Here is a 21,731-nt window from a genome sequence, read left to right on the forward strand (position 1 = left end):
CCTATCTTATTCCTCTAGCAGCTAGAAAAAAACCCACCACTATCCCATTCACTAGCACAGAGTAATGACAATTCCGAACACACCCCATGATCCACTTACATCATCTAGTCCCAAACCCAAATTTGGATATAACTTTCATCAAGAATGACCATTCCACCAAGTCATCAGCCTTTTCCAAATCCAGCTTACAGACCACTCCCTTCTTCTTGTTCTTCTTGAAATTCTCCACACTTTCATTGGCAATCAAGATTTGATCAGTAATTTGTCTCCCAGTCACAAAAGCTCCTTGATTTGGAGAGATTATTGTTGGCAATACTTCCTTCAACCTTAGAGACAACCTTTGCTAGGATCTTATACAAGTTGTTTATCAGATTGATTGGCCTAAAATCCTTAGGGTGGGAAGCATCTTTCTTCTTTGGGACCAATGCAAGAAACATGGTTTTTAAATCCAACCCGGTGACCGAACCGGCCAAGGGTCTGGCTACCGGGTCGAACAGTCCAATCGTTCGAACCGAATGCTCAGCCCGTTCTGACAAATAAATAATAAATAAATAATGGTCAAAACCGTTCGAACGGTTAACCACCCGGTTCAGCGGTTCGCTGACCAAAATCAACGGTTTTGGGAGGGAATCCGGTTTTTGGGGAAAACGCAATCAGTCACCTAACCGGTTCTCAGTTTTTCCGGTCTGACCGTCCAGTCCGGTCTGGTTTTGAAAACCATGGCAAGAAAAGTGGAGTTCAGACCCAAGTTGACCACACCTCTTCTATAAAATTCCTAAAACACTGGCAGAAGGCCACCTTTCACAATATCCCAACAGTCTTGATAGAAGGCCATTGTAAAACCATCCAGGCTTGGAGCTTTTGTTCTGTCCATAGAAAACATGGCCTCCTTAATCTCTTCCAGCTCAAACCTTCTTTTCAACCTTTGCCTATTATCCTCCCCTAAATCTGGCCAATCCAAACCTTCTAGACATCCCCCTCCTGAATGGACTTCTTAATATGGACTTAAAGTGTTCAAAAAATTCCCCTACTATTTCATCTTGTTGTGTTAGAGTAACACCATCCACTTCCAATCTTGAGATCATGTTTTTCCTTCCCCTCCCATTTGCCACAGAATGAAAAATCTGGTATTTCTATCTCCCTCTTACAGCCATTTGCATCAAGATTTTTGCCTCCAATTTATTTCCTCCTTATGTAGACAAGCCTCTAACTGCCTTCTCAAGCCTCCTCTTTGTTCCTTATCTACTTCTCCAAATTCTCCCCTTTCATCTTTCAAATCAAGGAACTCAATTTGATCAATCAATGTACTCTTCCTTTGTTCTAATCTCCCAAACTCCAACTGATTCCACTCCTTGAGCTTGGCTTTCAGAAATTGGAGCTTCTTATGAAATCTCATGCCTTCCCAATCCACAACTGGGTTATACTCACTCCACCATTCCTTCTCTCTCATAGTAAACCCAAGATGGAGCAACCACATATTCTCGAACCTAAAAGGGCAGGTCCTCCACTCCTCTCCTCTTTGCGTACAACAATTGGCCAATGATCCGAGGTCAATCTAGGAAGAGCCCTAGAGGCAAGGTGCCCCCAATGGTCTTCCCAATCCAATGAGAAAAGAAACCTATCCAACTTAGAACAGATAGGACTCGATTGGAGATTGGACCATGTGAAAGTCTTTTGGGTTAAAGGCATCTCTTTGAGTTCAAATACATCCACAAACCGATTAAACTTCCTCATACTAGTAGTCACCCTCTAATTACTAATATTGGTTTCCTTCGTGAATCTAATCACATTGAAATCCCCATCCACACACCAAGGCCCATCCCATAGTCCTCTAACATCAACCAATTCATCCCACAATTCCTTCCTCTCTCTATAATCATTTGGTCCCTAAACATTTGTTAGTACCCACTCATAACCATCTGCTTGCTACTTAAACTTTAGTGAAACTAAATATTTTCCAATTAGCTCCTCCACACCTTCAACCACATCCTTCTTCCACATTGTAACTATCCCCCCTGAGGCTCTGATAACCCTGCATTTGGGGTATTTTCGGCCTTAGAATAGTCAAAGCGTACCCTTTTCCCAGTTAAAATCAATTATGTGACCTCTGAGGGTCTCTGTGCAAATCATGTAGAAAATTGGGAAGTTTTCTAGGCTGAAGTGCAATTTTTGGGAAGGTGGTGTGAAGACCAACTGAGAGAGGGGGTGTTTTTGTAAAGAACTGAGAACAGGAGGGCACCTCCTATCTGCTAAATCCAGTTGGCACCCATCCTATTGTAGTAACATTCTCCCATCTCCTTAGCAAACCCTAGGGAGCTTTTTTAACCTAATCTTTTCACTCTTAGCAAACCCTAGCCGCCCCTAGGTGTTTAATCTCCACCCTCCACCTCTTTTAATCTCAACCACTCATTTTAGGGCTCTCCTTTATAGCTTATAAACCCTAGGGCGCCACCTATTCTGCTAATCCTCACCATTCAGCCCCTCAGCTCCAAATCTCAGGCACTCCCTCCATCTTATATCCCAACCATTCAATCTAGGGCACTACCTATTCTTTTAATCTTAACCCTTCAACCCTAGAAGTTCTAATCACACCCTCCATTTTTGGGCACCCAAATCTCAGCCCTACATAATATTGGGCACCCTCTCCTTTTATTTTATTTTTATGAATGCCCTCTCCCTTTATTTTCAGCCATAGGATCACCTCAATACCATCCTAACCATCCATTTTTAACCTTAGGGTGTCCCTAACTTTGCTAAATCCCAGTTGCCGCCCCCCATCTTTCTCCCTATTTCCAGTTGTGTCCGCTCTTCTCTATAATAAGGGTCATAGGGGCCCTGTAGAAGGGGTTGGTCAATTAACCCAATTAATGAGGCTAAGGTTTCTTGAGGAGTTCAAGGGTTGTAGAAGGGGAGAACGCCCAGATCTTGTCAGGAGGGGTTCCTGCAAGCTGTTCAACCAATCTGCAACTACCGCCACTGGATCTGATCAACCATTCTTTTCTTTTCTTTTCTTTTCTTTATTTTCTTTTCTGTTATTTTTATTTCTGCAATCTTTTAGATTTAATTCTTGTTCATTTCTCTGTTTTGCATATCTGAATTCGTTCGGCTCAAGGCTAAGGTGTCTCGAGGGGTTCAAGGGTTGTAGAAAGGACAGACGCCTGGTTCTTGTTAGGAGGTGTTTCTGCAAGCTGTCTGGCCGATCTTCAACTACCGCCATCGGATCCGGATTCTAGGTCTTTTTTTTATTTATTTCTTTTATCTCCTTTGTTGATTCCCATACGTTATTAAATTCTGATTTTTATTTATTGTCTTGTTTAAATTCGAAACATTTAATTTCAGCAATAATAGATTCTATTTTCTTATTTTCTGCAATTCTCGATTGTATTCTCTTGTCCGGGTCTAAGTATATATTAATTTTTCACTTGCTTCCCTATGGATACGACCCGTTCTCACCCATTTACTACATTAGTAGTTTTTTGAGAAACAGTAAAAATTATAAATGTTTAAACTAGTGTTCTGGGGTGTTTAACGGCGCGCTTCCGAAGACACCAGGCTCCCCATGATGGGGCAGCCACCCAATTGATCCCCCTAGCTCTCCAAATACTCTTTGCCCATCTGCCATCAAACTCCATTCTTTTGGACTCTTGTAATAATACAATGTCCGGATCAAATCGCTTTAACACCTCTTTAATCGTTGCTCTTTTCCTTGCACTTCATATACCCCTCACATTCCAACTAAGAATCTTCATTATCAACTCTCTTAAATCCCTTCTTCACCTGCCCACTACTTCCCCCCTTTTCTTCCATCTCCTTTAACCCCGAACTTTTTATCACCTTCCACATCCCTTTTCAACCTATCAACTTCACTCAGTTTCCTTTTCTTCACTTTGATCTCCTCCTTTCTCTTCTGTAAACCGCCTTTCAGGACGTTCAAGTTATCCAATCTACATCCTAGTTTCCCCACAAATTCTGTTATTGAATCCTTTCTCCTGTTTCCCTCCACCAAAACTCTCCCTGCTATTTCCCCTTCATTTCTCCTCTCCTTTCCTAATCTTCTCCCTCTTGACCCCTCTCCTTTGATCTCAGTCCTACCCTCATTAAATACTCCTTCAATAATCTCCCACACCTTCTCATTCATGTACCTTCCTATCAGCTCCCCCTTCTGATCCTTCATCAACCTCTCCACAATCTCAAGGCACCCACCTCCATTGTTGGCTTCACATACAGGGGCTACAGAGCTTGGAATGAGATCGAAATCTGGAACAAAGGACACAGAAGACTCATCAATAACAAAAACTGAATTTACTCGATTACCTGGGTTTAACTGGAGGGGTGGATTTGACTTCGGGCAGAACTTCTCGGCCTACCATACTGGTTCAGAGAGTTGGTAATCATCTGTCCCCCTAAGTTGGTTGGGAAGCATTTTTGTCCTTTGGATAATCTGGCAATCTGTCCTCTCTCCCCATTGTTTACCCCTTGGTGATGTATTCATGCTCTGCTTCAGGTTCTCCTAATTTGCCACTCTATTTGTGCCATGCACAATCTGAAGCCTTGGAGATGGGTTAATTCCATAAGGTTCAGCAGCCTCACTTGCTCCCATAATTCCAGGACTCCTTACCACGCCAATTGAGCCTTCTTGGCCGCCTGGATTGCTTCTCCTCACCTCTTCTATGTCCCCTTGAAATAAGCCCGCAATGTTCAGGCCCATATCACCTTCATCAAAACCTCCATCGTCCTTCACACTACCAATACTAGTACCACTGACTAAGCTATCGTCTGAGTCCCCACTATTCTCCCTGCATCAAACCCATCCTTCGTCCACCCTAAAATCTTCTTCGCACCTTTCTCTTTCAAATCTGGGGTTTGGTCTCTTTGTGGAACATCTCAAAGAGCTTGGACCTTCTCGATCTCGACAGCGCAACCACTGTGAACCACCCTAAACACCACTTTCCACCATTGAATTTTGTCCCCAACAGTTCTCCCCAATGTAGACAAAGATAGACCAAAGAGACGGTCCATAGTCGGCCCTTCTACCACCCTCTTACCACGACCTGTGTGACATTTTAAGTGGTCACGTGGGTCACTAAGCCTGGAGCCCAGTTTAGTATGCGAACCAACCTTAACCCCCACCGACTTGGACCAAGCCATTCGTTGTATATTGTTTGGTTCACTTATCTTCTTTGCCACATCAGCATAGGTTATATTACCCACCCCACTTTTGCTTTTTTCAAAAAAAAAATTGAATTTATTTCTTTTATTGGCAGACTTGTCACCTGGTCTTCCCCCACCGACTAAGTAAATACTAATTTGGATTTCCCACGCAAGTTTTCTTCTTTTCCCACTATCCTTCCTTTATGTGTCCACCACCCTGCCAACACATCATCATCTTCAACCTTTGGACTTCTTCCCTACCACGTCTGTTCGAATTCAAACGCCACCCACACCTTGAACCATGCTCCTTCTGAGCAGATTTCGAAGAACCTTGGGACGTTTTCATGCTTGATTCCGGCGACTTGAATCTCGACTACCCCAAATTTCTTTTGTTGGTTCCCATCAGCACCCCACCCAAGCTTCGAACAATCTGTTTAAGAACAGAGTCCCGCCACAAAATAAGTGTGGCGCAAAATCCGAACAGGTTCCAAGAGCACCCATAGACTCACTATTGGTTGTGACCACAGTCAAGCTTGATGGAACTAACTATCTAGCATGGTCACGGTTGGTAAAAATACGTGTTTATAGCAGAGGCAAGTGGGGGTATATCTCCGGGAGCAAAAAAGCACCACCGGAAGATGACCCATCTTATAAGAAATGGTTGCAAGAGAATTATACTGTTATTGGATGGTTAGTGAACTCAATGCAACCCAAATTAGTCAACATTATTTATGGATGAATTCAACCAATGAAATATGGGATAGTGTTGCTGAAACTTATTCACAAAAACTGAATGTGGCCAAGGCATATAAGTTAAGGAGTTATGTGAATAATCTAAGGCAGGGGGAGAGACCTTTAGCAATATACTTCTCAATGCCGAAATCCTTGTGGCAAGAGATAGACCTAATGGAAACTATTGTTAGGAAAAGCATGAATGATGCTGAGACATACAGGAAATTAGTTGAGAAGAATAAGGTATTTGAATTCTTGACATGGCTGAATCTCGAGCTTGACATTACCAGATGGAATATCCTAGCTAAGGATAATGTACTTTTGTCTCAGGCCTATTGGCGAGTAGTGAAGAGAGCAAGAGGCTGGTCCAGGTTCAAGGTTCGAAGGTGACTACAAGTAGTTCAGGTGGTTCAGGGAAGAAGGAAACCATATGTGAATACTACAAGAAACCAAAACATACAAAAGATAAATGTTGGAAACTGCATCCAAAACTCCTTCTACCTCGTTTTCAGAAGAAGGTTGATAATGGGAAGTCAGGAAGTGCCAACATGACCACAATTTCAAATAATGACAGGTGCTTCACAAATGAGAAGACTGCTACTGAGCAGTTAGCAATTATGAAGGCAAAGTATGAGAAGTATGGGAGGGTGATCAGTTACCTTGAGAGTGCAGCCTCCTCTTCCAACCCTCCGGACAATCCAACTACTTCTACATCTGCACATTTAGGTATACGTGCTACTGCCAATCATGCAATTGTTCAAGTAATCGTAGGATCCCTTGAATTATTGATTTTGGTGTTTCTAATCATATGACCAGCCTTTCCGCTTTGTTTATTTCTTGTGATTTTCTTTCTGACCGTGATAAGATTACCCTAGATGATGGCTCACTTGCTCCTATCTTTGCCAAGGGAACCATCAAGGCTACAGACTCCCTTTCTCTTTTTTCTATCCTTCATGTCCCTAGGCTGAATACTAATTTATTGTCTGTGAGTAGCCTAACCAAATCCTTGAACTGCGGTGTAACCTTTTTCCTTTCTTATTGTGTTTTTCAGGACCTAAAGTTTCAGAAAGTGATTGGGAGTGGCCATGAGGCGAATGGAATAGACCTAATGGATACTCTTGGATAAAGCCAAGGACAACCTAGGAAAGCTGCTTTTGGATCTATTTCTTTAGAGTCTTTTAGTTGTGTCATGTTATGTCATTTTCGTTTGAATCATTTATCTTTTTCTGCTTTGAGCCATTTATTCCCATAATTGTTTAAGGGGATCAACTTGTCCAACCTTCACTGTTAATCCTATGAGTCATCAAAACATTGTAGAAACAGATATCCTTTGAGTAATAAAAGATCATCATTTCCTTTACATATTGTGCACTTTGATGTGTGGGGGCCATACCACTTACCCTCTATGGGAGGTTATAGATATTTTATCTTGTTTATTGACAATTTCCTTGATATACTTGGTTATTTTTTATGAGATCTCAAGATGAAGTTCCCAAGCTTGTGAGGCAGTTCCATGAATTTATTCTTACCCAGTTTGATACAAGAATCAAAATATTCAAATCTGACAATGCAAAAGAATACTTTGAGAAAAACCTAACCTCTTATCTCACTGATTTTGGGGTCATTCACCAAATTCTTGTGTTCATCACATAGTTGAAGTTGCAAGAAGCATTTTGTTTGCCTCACATGTCCCTACAAGATTTTGGGGGGATGTTGTTCTCATCGCAACCTACCTAATCAACCGCATGCCATCTAGAGTGTTGGGCTTTAAGTCCCCTTTTAACCTCTAGATAAGGACCTTTTTTTCTATTCTCCTTTGTGTATTTGGTTGTACTTGTTATGTACACATTTCTAGTACCCAGAGACATAAATTTGAACCAAAGGCCCAAAAGTGCATCTTCCTGGGTTATGCCTCCACACAGAAAGGTTATTGTTGTTTTGATCCTAACACTGGAACTCGTTATGTTTCAATGGATGTTATCTTTGATGAGTCCACTCCTTTCTATGATTCTTCTCAGGGGAAGCATTGTTCACAGGGGGGGCATTTGTCACAGTTGCTTTCACTCCCCATTCCTGTCCCTATTGAGTCTCCTTCTATTCTTGATGAGTCGAGCGGGGAATAATCATCTCCAGTTCCTTCCAATATTCCTATTCCTCCTCCTTTACCTCCTCGTCCCCTTTTTAATCCTAAGTGGTACCAACAACAAAGGACCAAGAGTGAGCAGATTGTTTCCTCTACATCACATGAGCCTCCTGTACTTCAAGTTATTAAAGAAACAACAGGTACTGATACCATCCCTTTGCAGCCTCCCTTCCCAGATCTTGATGTCCATATTGCTATCAGGAAAAGTAAATGGAAGTGTACTGCACATTACATTTCCAAACATCTTTCCTATGGCCTTCTTTTTCCTTCATATTATGCCTTTCTTTCTTCTATTGCTCCTAACCCTATACCCAAGTTTGTATCAGAAGCCCTTACTCTTCTAGAATAGAGGGATGCTATGATAACTAAAATAGATGCTCTGCACAAGAATGACACATGGGAAGTGGTTGATTTGCCTTAAGGGAAGAAGCCAGTGGAATATAAGTGAATGTATACCACTAAATATCATGCTAATGGCTCCATTGAGAGGTACTAAGCTCAATTGGATGCAAAAGGCTATACACAAACTTATGGGATTGACTATGTGGAGACTTTTGCTATTGTTGCAAAGATGACATCCATGCAAATTCTACTATCTTTGGCAGCTCATTCAAATTGGCCTCTTTATTAGTTGGATGTGAAAAATGCATTCTTGAATGGACAATTACATGATGAAGTTTATATGTCTCTCCCACCAGGATGTATGGCACAGACATTGAGGGAAAAGTGTGCAAGTTGAAGAAATCTCTTTATGGATTCAAACAGTCACCTAGAGCGTGGTTTGAAAGGTTTAGGGCTGCCCTTGTTAACTTTGGTTACGTATAGACGCAATTTGATCATACCCTCTTTTGTGAAGAGGAGAAGTTCATTGGCAGTATATCTCAGTGTATGTTGATGATATTGTAGTGACTGGCACTGATGTGACGGGGATTGATGATCTTAAATCTTTCCTTCATATAGAGTTTGAGATCAAAGATCTGAGGGAGTTGAAGTATTTCCTTGGCATTGAAGTGGCCCGGTCTAAGGATGGAATTTTTATCTCTCAGTGAAAGTATGTGCTATACTTGCTCACTAAAACAGGCAAAATGGGTGCAAGACTTGGCTACTCCTATCTATACGAGTCACAAACTTTCTGCCTCTGATGGAGAACTATTGAAGGATAAAGGAATGTTTCAAAGGTTACTAGGGAAACTGCTATATCTTTGTATGACTCGGCCTGACATTGCATATGCTGCCAACTGCATTAGCCAGTTCATGCATGCTCCCAGGGACACTCATATAGCAGCAGCAGAACGAATTTTATGTTATTTATTTAAAGAGTACTCCTAGGGCATTCTTTTTGCTAAGCATAGTCATTTGAAACTGGAGGCTTACATAGATGTTGACTGGGCGGGAAACATTGATGATAGGAGGTCAACTTCTAGTTACTGTAGCATGGTGGCAAGTAATATTATTTCTTCGAGAAGCAAGAAACAATCTGTTGTTGTCAGATCTTCAGCTGAGGCCAAGTACAGAGCTATAGCTCATGGAGTTTTTCAGTTACTTTGGCTTCGATCCTTGATGGAGGAACTAGGTGTTGAGTATGATAAGCCATTGATGCTATACTGTGATAATTAGGCCACCATCAACATTGCCCACAATCCGATGCAACATGATAGAACTAAACATATTAAACTTGACAAGCATTTTATAAGAGAAAGAGTGGATTATGGAGAAGTTTGTCTACCATTCATTACATATGAAGAACAGTTAGCTGGCATTCTTACCAAGGGAATCTCCAAGGCCAAACTACAGCATGACACTAGCAAGCTAGGCATGATTGACATCTATGCTCAGCTAGTCAGCTTGAGGGGGAATGTAAAGAGAATGGACCGAATGGCCCATAGGTTGTTCTTATTTATTTATGTTTCTATTATTAATGGGCCTTTAACTAATGGGCTTTTTATGTTTCTTTATGTTTATGTTTAATTAAGTTAATTGCCCAATTAAGGGCCTCTCTGTAAATACAAAAACTTTGTAAATTACTTTTTAATGAAAGGACTAGGGAAGGGAGTAAGATTCGAACAACTATTCTCCCCTAACCCTATTGCCGCCAACTTCTTCTTCTTCTCTCTTGCTGTTGATACCTACATGGGCCAACCATGTTGTGACCAAGGTTCAAGGTATCAATATAATACATGTTGTATTAGGCGTATCATATTGTATCTTTGGGTACCCAATACGCCTACTTACAGGTGTTTTCGGGAACCCATTTCTTATTAAATAATATGTATAAAAATACATCTAAAAGTGAATTTGAAAAAAAAAAAACTAAAAACTAAAAAGTGTATGGTTTAAAGTACCGATACAAGAAATGCAAGGATATTGGTTGAAACTTTAAATGGCTGTTAAGGAGCATGTCAATCCATGTGAGATGGGTGAGGATATCTGCCAACAATTTGGCTAATAGCTAAGCTAAGCAAGGGGTTCAAAGAACACATATGTTTTGGGCTCATTTGCAATTATGTTTGGGGCAGCTTACTAAAGCTGGTCTCTTTCACAACTTCTTGTTGTATCCATAATTTTTCTAATTAATGAAATCATTTCAGAATTGCTGATAAAAAAAGTATCGATACACCTCTACCAATACACAAAGGTGTGTTGATACTTTGAACCATGGTTGTATCTAGTAGTGATGAAGCAGGTGGTAGTCAACAAGTTTATTAGACACCCTCAATATCTATAGTTGTTTCTAGGAAAGAGATGATGAGTGTTCCACGTGATGAGTATGAGAGGTTCCTTTAGGCTACCTCACAACATAACACTACTACCCCTGCACACTCAACTATGACTTGTCTAGCATCCAAACCTTCCTCAACATCCCGTTGGTTATCGATTCTAGAGCCTCCAATCATATAACTAAAACTCTAGGTGTGTTTTTTCTCTTTCTTAGTCTTTCATATCACAAACGGTTACCCTAGCCTATGGCTCTTCCTATCCTATTTGTGGTGTTGCTAATGTTGACCTTGCATCCTTGTCTCTTCATCTATTTTTGTATGTTCCTGAATTTTCACTCAAACTTGTTTGTTAGTAAATTGACTTAGTTTCTTAATTGCTCTATAACTTTTTGCCCCTCTTCTTGTGTCTTTTGGGATCTCAAGAAGAGGATGAAGATTGGTGGAGGGCATAAAGCTAGTGGATTGTATTATTTTGATGGTGGTGGCTCGAAAGTAGCATTCCAATCCTCTCTTTCAACTCTCCAGTGGAATTTCAGGCTTGACCATCCATCTTTTCAAGCACTCAAGTCACTTGTTCCATCATTGAGTCATCTTTCATCTTTAGAGTGTGAATCGTGTTAGTATGAGAAACATCATCGGGTTCCCTTCAGTCCTAGAGTCGACAATTAAATTTTGAGTCGTTTTGCTTTAGCTCATTCGAACATTTGGGGTTCAAATAAAATTGTCGTACAATGGTTACGAGTATTTGGAATTTTCTTTGATAATTATTCAATGATGACATGGATTTATCTAAGTGAATTATTTTCCATTTTTCAAAAATTCCATGCTGAAATTTGCACTCAAATTGGTGTTCTAATAAATTTTTTTTGTTTCATTCATCAAACTTCCTATTCGTACACCACAAAACAAAATGGGGTGGCTGAACCGAAGAACCATCATTTACTTGAGATGGTTCGATCTCTTCTTCATCATATGAATGTTCCAAAAGGTTTTGGAGTGATGCTGTCCATACAGCTTGTTTCTCATTAATCAGATGCCATGTCCATTCTTGGTGGTTCTTCTCCCTTTTTTATCATGTTCCCTACCTTGTCAGCTTTCCTCTCACCCCAAGAAATTTTGGTTTATGTGTTTTGTTCATAATCTTAGCCTAGGTGCGGATAAGCTAGATACATACGAAGTGTATCTTTCTTAGCTACTCTAGGGTTCAGAAGGGGTACAAGTGCTATAATCATATTTCCCATAACTCATTTGTTTGCCCTGATGTTACCTTTTTTGAATCCTTTTCCTTCTTTACTAGTTCTAATATTTCCTCTTCACCTCTAGTGTTTCCTCTTTTTGTTCCTATTGATGACCCCATTCTTGTTGTTCCCAAACCTTCACATCGGCAAATACATACACATATTGGAAACCCACCAATCACACAAGTTTATACTCATCGATAAACACCAACTCCTCCGCTTATAAAGCACTGTTGCCAGGACATTGGAGAGGAACAGGGGGAAGAGGAGGAGGAGCAGGAACATTGTTACTACAAGGGGAAGACGAACCAGGAATGTCCATAGAGGTAGGAATAGGAAAACAAAAAAGAGTCTAATCTTCACAAACACTCTCCCCCTAAAGAAAAGGACAAGTGGACTGAAAATATGGAGTAGACTCAAGGAATATAGCATCCTTAGATACATACCTTTGGCCAATATGGGGATCAAAGCACTTGTACCCCTTTTGGACTAGAGAATAACCCAAAAATATGCATTTGATAGATTTAGGGTCAAGTTTCAGGCAAGAATGACTCATATCATGAACAAAGCAACTACAACCAAATACTCTGAGAGGCAGACTGAAAATAGGATTCTTAGGAAACAAAAGTTGATGAGGGGATTGAAGAGAAAGGGATCATGAAGGAAGTCTATTAATGAGATACACTGTTGCTTCAACTGCATCTCCCCAGAATCGAGTTGGTGCATTCATCTAGAAGAGTAGGCCTCTTGCCACCTCAATAACATGTCTGTTTTTTCTATCAAATACACCATTCTGTTGCGGAGTATGAAAACATGAACTTTGATGAATTGCTCCCTTTCCTTCAAGCAATAATCCCAGATGCTTTTCAAAACACTCCTTAGCATTGCCAGACCTTATTACCTTGATATGCCTTTCAAGTTGTGTTTCCACCATCTTGAAGAAGTTTTGAACAATGGAAGGGACCTAATATATACTCTTCATCAAGTAAAGCCAAGTATATCTAGATACTTGGCTAGAGTAATCATCAATGAACAATATAAAATATTTATAGCCGCCCATACATGGAATAGAGTATGGGTCCCAAATATTAGTGTGTGTCAATTTAAAAGCAACACCACTCCTTCTATTACTTGCAGGATATATAGTTCTACATTGTTTTGAGAGAACGACAACTTCACATTGCATACTCAAACTAGACCCAAACTGACAAAGTTTGGAAACAAAAATTTAATGGACTTAAAAGACACATGACCGAAGCGACAATGCCACAACTTCAAAAGACTCAAATTTTCATATTGACATGACTCATCTGGCCCAGTAATCCTTGCTCAGAGGTTTGATCAAAAAGGTAAACTCCATTAACTTTATGTCTAGTTCCAAACATCCTCCCCGTCCTCAGGTCCTGAAAAACACAATGAGGGGGCAAAGGTCACTGAATAGTTATGGGATTTGGTAAGAGTGCTAACAAATAAAAGATTCTTGTACAATTGGGGAACATGAAAGGACAGAGCTCAAGGAAAGATCACGAGTAAGCTTAACCTCCCCCAGACTAGAGATAGAGATTTGAGATCCATCAGCTATAGTGATTTATCCTTGCCCTTCAACTAACTTATAAGAGGTGAAGTGGGAAGGCATACCAGTCATATATGCATTAGCTCCAGAGTCCACAATCTAAGAGCTAGTAGGAGAAGATTGAGAAGTAAGTGCAATACCCGTTTTTGCAAAAGCACTGGAAGGATTACTAGAACTAGTAAAGGCAGAGGGCCCTTACTTCTCAAGCTGAGTCAACATAATCCTAAGCTTTTCCATCACATTAGAGGAATCATGTGTGGGAGCCTGTACATTATAAGGGCAATCAGCTCCAACAATAGCAAGATGAGCATTATCCTTCTTTAGGGATGGCAATTTTCTCCATTTCTCCAATCCTCGTGGGGATCCACCCTGAATGGGGTGGGAATGGGAATGGTTTTCCCCCTCGGGGGTGGGAATGGGGAAATTTTAATCCCCGTTAGGGGGGACGGGACGGGGACGAGGAGAGCACTCCCTACCCCGTGGGATCCCCACTAATATATATGTATATATGTATGCATACGTTACATATGACTATATGTATATATGTACACATCTATATATTAATATTTTTAAAAATATGGTTAAATATGCTTGAATCTTTTCTAATAGGATTCTAAATTTTAATTATTTTATTTTTACTTTTTAAATAAAATAAAAAAACAAAAACAAAATGGTTAACACTATAAAAAATCACGGGGAATGGGGATCCTCGTGGGGACGGGGATGGGGATAACATTGTCCCCGTTAGCGGGGACAGGGATGGGGAGAGGCTTCCCGTCCCCGCCCTGCCCCATTGTCATTCCTACCCTTCTTTGTAGTTTTAAACTTGACAGGCTTCAAATGTGGATTCAATTTCCAACACCTATCCTTCGTATGTCTCAGCCTCTTATAGTAATTACATACCATGTCATCATGCTTTTCATTAGTACCCTGTCTGTTTGTACTCAGCTTGGACATTGAAGACATGTAGGCAGAATGATCCATCACTGGGGTCTACATCATAGCAACCCTTCTACTCTCCTCTCCCTACACTAAGGAGTATGTAGTAGCAAGGGAAACAATATCTGCACTCAAAATATGTTGTCGAGCAAAATCATACTCACCATTCAATCCATCCAAGAAGTCAAACACTCGGTTCTTCTCAACATACTTCTGATATTGTTCACCGTCCTCAGGGTTCTTCTATACCAAGTTCTCCAAATGGTCAATTTCTTCCTATAGAGACTGCAGAGAAGAGAAGTACATGGCTATAGTCCTCTCCCCTTGACACATATTACAAGCTTCTCTTTGGAGTTGGTAGACTAGAGTTGTATTTTTTGCTTGAGAGTATGTGGCTATAACACGATCCCAAATATCCTTGGCAGTGGAGAGAAACATATAATTGTGGGCAATATGTGGTTGCATTGAACACACCATCCAGGACATAACCAAGGAATTATCCTATTCCCATCTAACAAGTTTGGGGTCATCAACTTTTGGCTTCTCCTCTCTACCAATAGTAAATCCCAACTTACCCCTACCTCCGATAGTAAGCTTGGCTGATTGAGACCACTCTTGGAAATTGGCTCCATCAAGTTTTACAATGGTTATCATACCACTGGAGACATCAACATTACCTGGAAGCACTCCAAAAATAGTTTGTAACTCCTTAGGCACATCCTTTTGAGTTGGGTAGGCCTTTTAACAGTTCTACAGCACTCCAACAACCAAATGACACACACAAGACCCATAAAAGATGGGAAACACTTGGTTGGAATCCAATGGGAGGCCCAAAACTGAACTGGTAGCAATATTAAGGGAAAAAAGACCTCCAGAAGAAGAAAGAAGAAGAAAGAAGAGAAGGAAGAGGAAGGAGAAGAAGAAAGAAGAAGAAAGAAGAGAAGGAAGAAGGAAAAGAAGAAGAAGAAAATTTACAAGAGAGAATTGGGGTGTTACTATTCACACCCAGAATATTACATTATATACTAAGTCAAAATTTACAATTATGTCCCTAAAAGGGTGCCCAAAATACAACTAGCAGGAAAAGACAACAATACCCCTAAGCCAAATGCACATTCTCAACAAAGAGAGAGTAATTCAAAACCACTCTTCAGCCCCCAATGATCTCTTTTATTCTTTTATTATAAAAAATAAGGACAATTACATGAGTGCCCTTAGTAGGGCGTCCATCACTAAAGGCAGCAATAACTAAAGCCTATTACCTGCTAATACAAGTCATAAACAAATTTAAAGAAAAACAGAAACTAAGGCCCATTAGGCCCATTATCTCTACACTAAGCACTAAAGCAAGTGAACAATTTGATGATTCCAGAAAAGTAAAGAATATTAGTGGGCAAGCTAAACTATCTAACTATCATCTGACCATATATCTCTTTTGTAGTCAATGTGGTTAGCCAATTTATGCAGAACCCTCAGGTTCCCCACTAAAATGTAGTTATCGGGATTGTGCAGTACTTGAAGAGAACACCAGGCTGAGGATTGCTATATAAGCCTAGTGGAAGGCTTAAAATAAAAGGCTATACCGGCATAGATTAGCTGGCTCAGTATCTAATAGAAGAATCACCAGAGGATATTGCATTTTTCTAGGAAAAAATTTAGTAACATGGAAGAGTAAGAAACAGAGAGTTGTGGCAAGGAGCAATGTTGAAGCTAAGTATAGAGCCATTGCCCACACTGCCTGTGAACTAGTTTGGTTGAAGAACCTCCTAAAGGAGTTAGGCATTTAGTGAATAGCCCTATGAGACTACATTGTGACAACCAAGCTGTTTTTCATATTTCATCTAATCCAGTCTTCCATGAGAGGACAAAGCATGTATAGGTTGACTATCACTTTATAAGAGAAAAAGGTTCTTGGTGGAGTGATCAGTACTACACACATGAGCTTGGGAAGTCAATAGGAAGATCTGTTTACTAAGGAGTTGAATCAAGGAAGAGTGGATTATATGTGTAACAAGCTAGTTGTCTATGACATACACTCTTCAGCTTGAGGGGAAGAGTTAGAGATGATTAGTCAGGGTTCTTTTGGTCATTTTGCTCTTCATTTATTAAGTTATAATTAGGCCTTTTAGTCATGCTTTTAAATCACATATCCCTTAGATAAGTAAGAAAAATGGTCTTTGTACATTGCCTGCAAAACCTATATAATAAACAGTTCAGCTGGGCTGAGTGATGAATCATTCTCTCCGATTCAACCATTCTTTTTCCTCCTCTCTTCTCTCTTCTCTCTTCTCTCTTCTTTTTCTATTATTCTTACCCTAGCACAGCAACTACAAGAGGATTGAACCATTGCAACACAGAGGATGAGATCTAGGTATACTGAGCCTGAACTTATAATTACTCAAACAAGTTGACTGAAGGTGCAGGCAGTAATGTTAATTCTACTTATCTCATACGGAAAAAATACAGTTATATGTACACTGAATTTAAAGCTCATTCCTTTCAAAACCAACTGTATGAAAGACAATATGGATAAGCTCAGAGGATTATATATTAATCAATACATTATAAGAAAACAATTATATATTTTGTATTGTTAAAATAAAACATCAGGCAATATCCCAAGTGTGCGGACATCAATTTTGAAGCCAATTCACCTTCTGATGGATCAGTAGTCTGTGCTGTGGCAGGAAATGTAAAACAACCAAACGAGACAACTAGAGCAAATCCCAAAAGACAAACTTTCACTCCCACCATCTTGAAAACCTACAAATTTGACAAAGAAACAAATATTTCACATACTCCAAAGCAAAATATGAATAAATACTTCCAAGGACACAAATTTTATAAACATCCCAGGAAAAAAAATCCAAATTGGTTTGAGTTTGAAGTAATGAATTTAATCACCTGGGAATAATATCAACTTTCTTACTCCAACAGCTCAGAACCACCAAAGAACATATGAGTCTCAAACATTTAAAAAAAAAAAAATGTTTTAACTAAATCCGGATAGATTGAAATCCTTTAGCAAGTTAAAAAAAAAAAATGGTCTTCTAAAGATTAGACGCACTACAAGCCCAGAAAATGAATCAGTTAAAAGATTGCAATCATCTTTAGCTTGAACTTTAAACGCAACGAAATACTCGAAAAGCCTCTTGGAAAATAGAGAAACCCATACTAGAGACAACTCAAAGCCCTAGGATCCAATTGAATTCCTACGGATGGATCTCCGTTAGTGTGCGAGATTTCAGCATCTTGATCGAACTTTCATCCACCGCTCGAAACTTACAAAATTGAAAGAGAAGGCTCCAGTAAACTCTGGGAAAATGATCTAGAAGTCCATTCGGGCAAGGACGATAGTGGACTTTTCTACGGAAAATCCGCTTCAGCTGTAGCGTTGTCGAGATTGTTTGTTCCATTCGAAGTGACCAACGAATAAAACCCAACCAAATAAGTGACAGGTCACTCGGTATTGCTTCTTTTTTTTAAGAAGAAAAGAAAAAGTTTTTTTAGTTGCAAATAGTTGCTTCGTCTCCATCAATGGATTGGATTAGGTTGTCAACTCACCACCTAACTCAACAACTCCGCGGGAAAAGAGTGTACTTAGTATAGGGTTTATAGGATATAAGGGCAACTTTGGGGGTTAATTTGGAAGATTTAATAATTTTATTTTTCATTTAATATTAATTTAGAAAAAATAATTATTGTTAATTGAATATGAATAAATATTTTTTAATAACTTTAGTTTTATTAATAATTTATAGTAAATTTAATAATTTTTGTTCTTTTTTATTATTTTTAAATAAAAATTTGATTAATTTTAAAATAAATAAAAATAACTATAAAAGCTAACATTTTTATTAACTCCACTAATAATTAACAATTATTTAGGAATAATAATGGGGTGGGTTCGGGGCAGGACACTCCATTCCTTCCCTTGCCCCATTATTAAGACACTCAATCCCATCCCTGCCCCGTCTACCCCATCCCCAGTAACATGTGAATTCAGAGCAAAGTAACCACTCCTTAATGTCGAGCGAATTCAGGGGCAAGGCATCCCACTCCTCATCAAGGATGGAGAATCCTTGAATTTCCCTACATCTCCCCCAGTATTGAGCAAGTTCAAATAGATGTGTAAATTGGGTCATGTTGGATCGGCACAACACGACCAGCATGTGGCCCGCACAAAGTGCGAGTCGTGTCGTGTTGGCCCATGATGTGTCCCAGGCCATGCCTCACTCCTCTAGGATAATTTAGGGGGTCGGTTCAGCATAACCCACGGCTCGAGCCTGCATGAGCCCATGCCATGCCATAGGTTGGGCTGGTCCATGGGCGAGGTCGTGCTGCACACCTAGCCAAGCTCAAGACAAGGCACCCACTCCTTGTCCAAGGATTTTCAAAATTGGACCAGATAGAGAACCGTTCTAGAGTCGAACAGTCTGTTTATCGAATGGATGACCCGCTTTGACAAAAAAAAAGGCAAAAAATTGTTGTCTGAGTTGACGGTTCAACCGCCCATGTCAGGAGTTTGCTAACCAAATAAACGGTTTTTAGACAAAAAGCGGTTTTGAGGTGAAACGATGTCTAGTTCCGAATTTTTTGGTCTAACCACCTGGTTTGATCAAGTTTTGAAAACATTGTCCCCGTCAACCCAATATTCAATTTGAAGATAGAAAATGATCAAAATGATATATTAAGTATCAACCACATGGTGAGTTTCTAAAAGTACACTATTGTTTTTAATATTGAAAAATGTAATTTATGATAAATTTGGAAAATTTATTGTACTTGTGTAATTTTGAAAATGTAATAAAATTTATTTAATTTTTTTTAAATAATTTATTTTATTTTTAAATGGTTTACTTACATAATTATACTAATTTATCTTATAATTTCTAATATAAACTAACCAATAATTTCCTTTTTCCAATATTATACTAATTTATCTTAATAATTTGTGTAATTATTTGTTTAAATTATAGTTTTCCATTTCCCATAGTCATTTATCTTCAATAATTTTCAATGAAAATTACATAATTTTTCAATGGTTTTCCAAAATCTATCAAATGTAATAAATTTTCCTAATTTTTTCAGAATATTTTAATAAATTTCAATAATTATTTAATGCATTTTAAATAAACTTTCAAATACTTTATATCTTTTAATTTCAAAAATGTTATTTTACAAAAATGTAGTTTTATAAAAACTTTTGAAATTTTTATTACATTTGTGTAACTATGGGAATTTATTGAAAATTTTTTAATATTTTTTATTTGGAAGTTTACTAACAAAATTACACTAATTTATCTTTTATTTTTTAATATAAATTAATTAATAATTTCATTTTCTAATATTATAATATTTTGTTCCCCCATTTGTATTTGGTTATTAATTATAATAATAACAATAACTAAAATTTTATACTTTTTGATAATTGTTAAATATAATTCTCAATTTTATAGAAATTAGTTGAAGAGTTTTCAATTTCTATAAAATGTTTTTAATGAGTTAATTAATAATAATATTTATTAATTTTTTGTAATTTACTAACTGTATTTATTAACTTTTGGTAATAACACTATTTAATACTCATTGAATATGGGTGAGATTATATATTAACTGTATTTAACTATTTATTAATTAATATGAATATTTTAAATGAGAGAGAGTGGATATAGATTAGGGGGATGCATTTTAGGAATTCATTAGGGAGTGGGGCAACATGATACTTTCCTATTGGTTTAAATGAAAATATTATGAGAGATTTTATATGAATATTTTTAGGTAGTTGGGTGACATGGCTTAATAGTAGTGGTGGAAAGGGGAGAGGAGAGAAAGTCAAAGAGAATGTAGGGTGGAGATAATGGAGCAATGAGAGGCATGGTGACGGGGACCAGTGTTTTTTTAAGCGAAAGTTAAACAATAGAAATACATAAGAGTATATAATTGTTTTATATATGAACTTTTTAATAAACAATCTGATCAAACTCAACCCGAGTTGGTCAGTGAGTTTACACTCATCGTGATTATGTGATAACTTTAAACTCATTGCAAGTTCGCACAGGTCCGAAGCTCATCACGGTTCTGCGATGGATTTAAACTCATCGCAAATCCGTACGGGTCCAAAATTGATCACAACCTGTTTCTTCCATGAGTATATCACAGATGTGTGATGAGTTATAAACTCATTGCAAATGCGCGATGAGTTGTGGACTCATTACAGACATTCGCATAGTATTAGTTTGACACCTCATCTGTTATGATTGTCCAAGTGACCACCATTTACCTACAATTGTACTGTAATTTTGAAAATTTAATTTAATTTGTAAGTTTATATCTTTTGCACCAACTTACCCTCTATGAAAATCGACCCAAACCGATATAACACGAGCGGGTTGGTTTTCACAAAAGGTCAATTTGCTTCAACTGACCAACTCCCTAACCTGACCAAGTCAATTTGGTTGGCCAAATAGCCTACGACATGTCTAAGCCAACTTATGAACACTGATAATTTTATCTAAATTAATAGTCATATCTCCGATAAATAACAATAGTTTAATATCCAATAATTATTAAAAATTTATACAAAAAACACACAATTATTGAAAATATATTGATAATGCAAAAATACAATAATTACAAAAATACAATAAGTACTAAAATATATATTAACTTAGTCAATAGATAGTATAATCTCAAATAATAGTTTAATCTCTAATAAATATTAATTAATCAATAAGTTATAACAAAAATACAATAAATACAATAAGTATAATAATTAAATTAAAAAAATCAATAATAGTAATTTAATCTCCAATAATTATTGAAAGTTTTTTGTTGAATCAAAACAAAATAAATTTATACATAATCATTGAAAGTACGTTTATCACAAAAAAATAAATAATTACATAAATACAATAGATATTGATTTTGGTATATATAATTATATAATAAATACGGATTAAGAGTTAAAATTATTATTAATAAATATTAATGGTTTTGGAAGTTATTTTATCGAATTATTACTTGATATAAGTGAAATTAGTTATTTAAAATATTAAGTAAATGTTAAATTATTGTTAATTTCAATATTATCTTATAATTATTTTTCTACTTTTCAGAATGTTTTTAAATTTATTACATAATTCTTTATTTTAACTATTTAAAATCTATTTATGTTAAATAATTTTTTATTTAAAATATTTAGTCATTTAAATAATTAAATAATATGTAAAATATTT

At 37.8% G+C, this 21,731-nt stretch overlaps 1 protein-coding gene across 7 annotated transcripts in view; it reads right to left on the reverse strand.

Moving 5' to 3' along the window:
- LOC148867968 (putative LRR receptor-like serine/threonine-protein kinase At1g06840) overlaps positions 1–17,980 on the reverse strand; it is a 107,889-nt gene extending 89,909 nt beyond the window's left edge. The window contains exons 1-3 of one of the 7 annotated variants that reach the window (XM_088970179.1): positions 17,669–17,831; positions 17,398–17,421; positions 17,148–17,256 (exon numbers count right to left, since the gene is read on the reverse strand). In XM_088970179.1, the coding sequence (XP_088826305.1) occupies positions 17,148–17,247 (100 nt within the window). In that variant the 5' untranslated portion in view covers positions 17,248–17,256; positions 17,398–17,421; positions 17,669–17,831. Of the gene's footprint in view, positions 1–17,147; positions 17,257–17,397; positions 17,431–17,668 lie in introns of those variants that run through there. The other 6 variants (XM_088970180.1, XM_088970178.1, XM_088970181.1 and 3 more) reach the window with 6 other exon arrangements.
- Between the last annotated feature and the right edge of the window lie 3,751 nt (positions 17,981–21,731).

This window comes from Nelumbo lutea, chromosome 2, assembly GCF_056320005.1.
Source record: "Nelumbo lutea isolate HS-2025 chromosome 2, American lotus-T2T, whole genome shotgun sequence".
Classification (NCBI taxonomy): Eukaryota; Viridiplantae; Streptophyta; class Magnoliopsida; order Proteales; family Nelumbonaceae; genus Nelumbo; species Nelumbo lutea.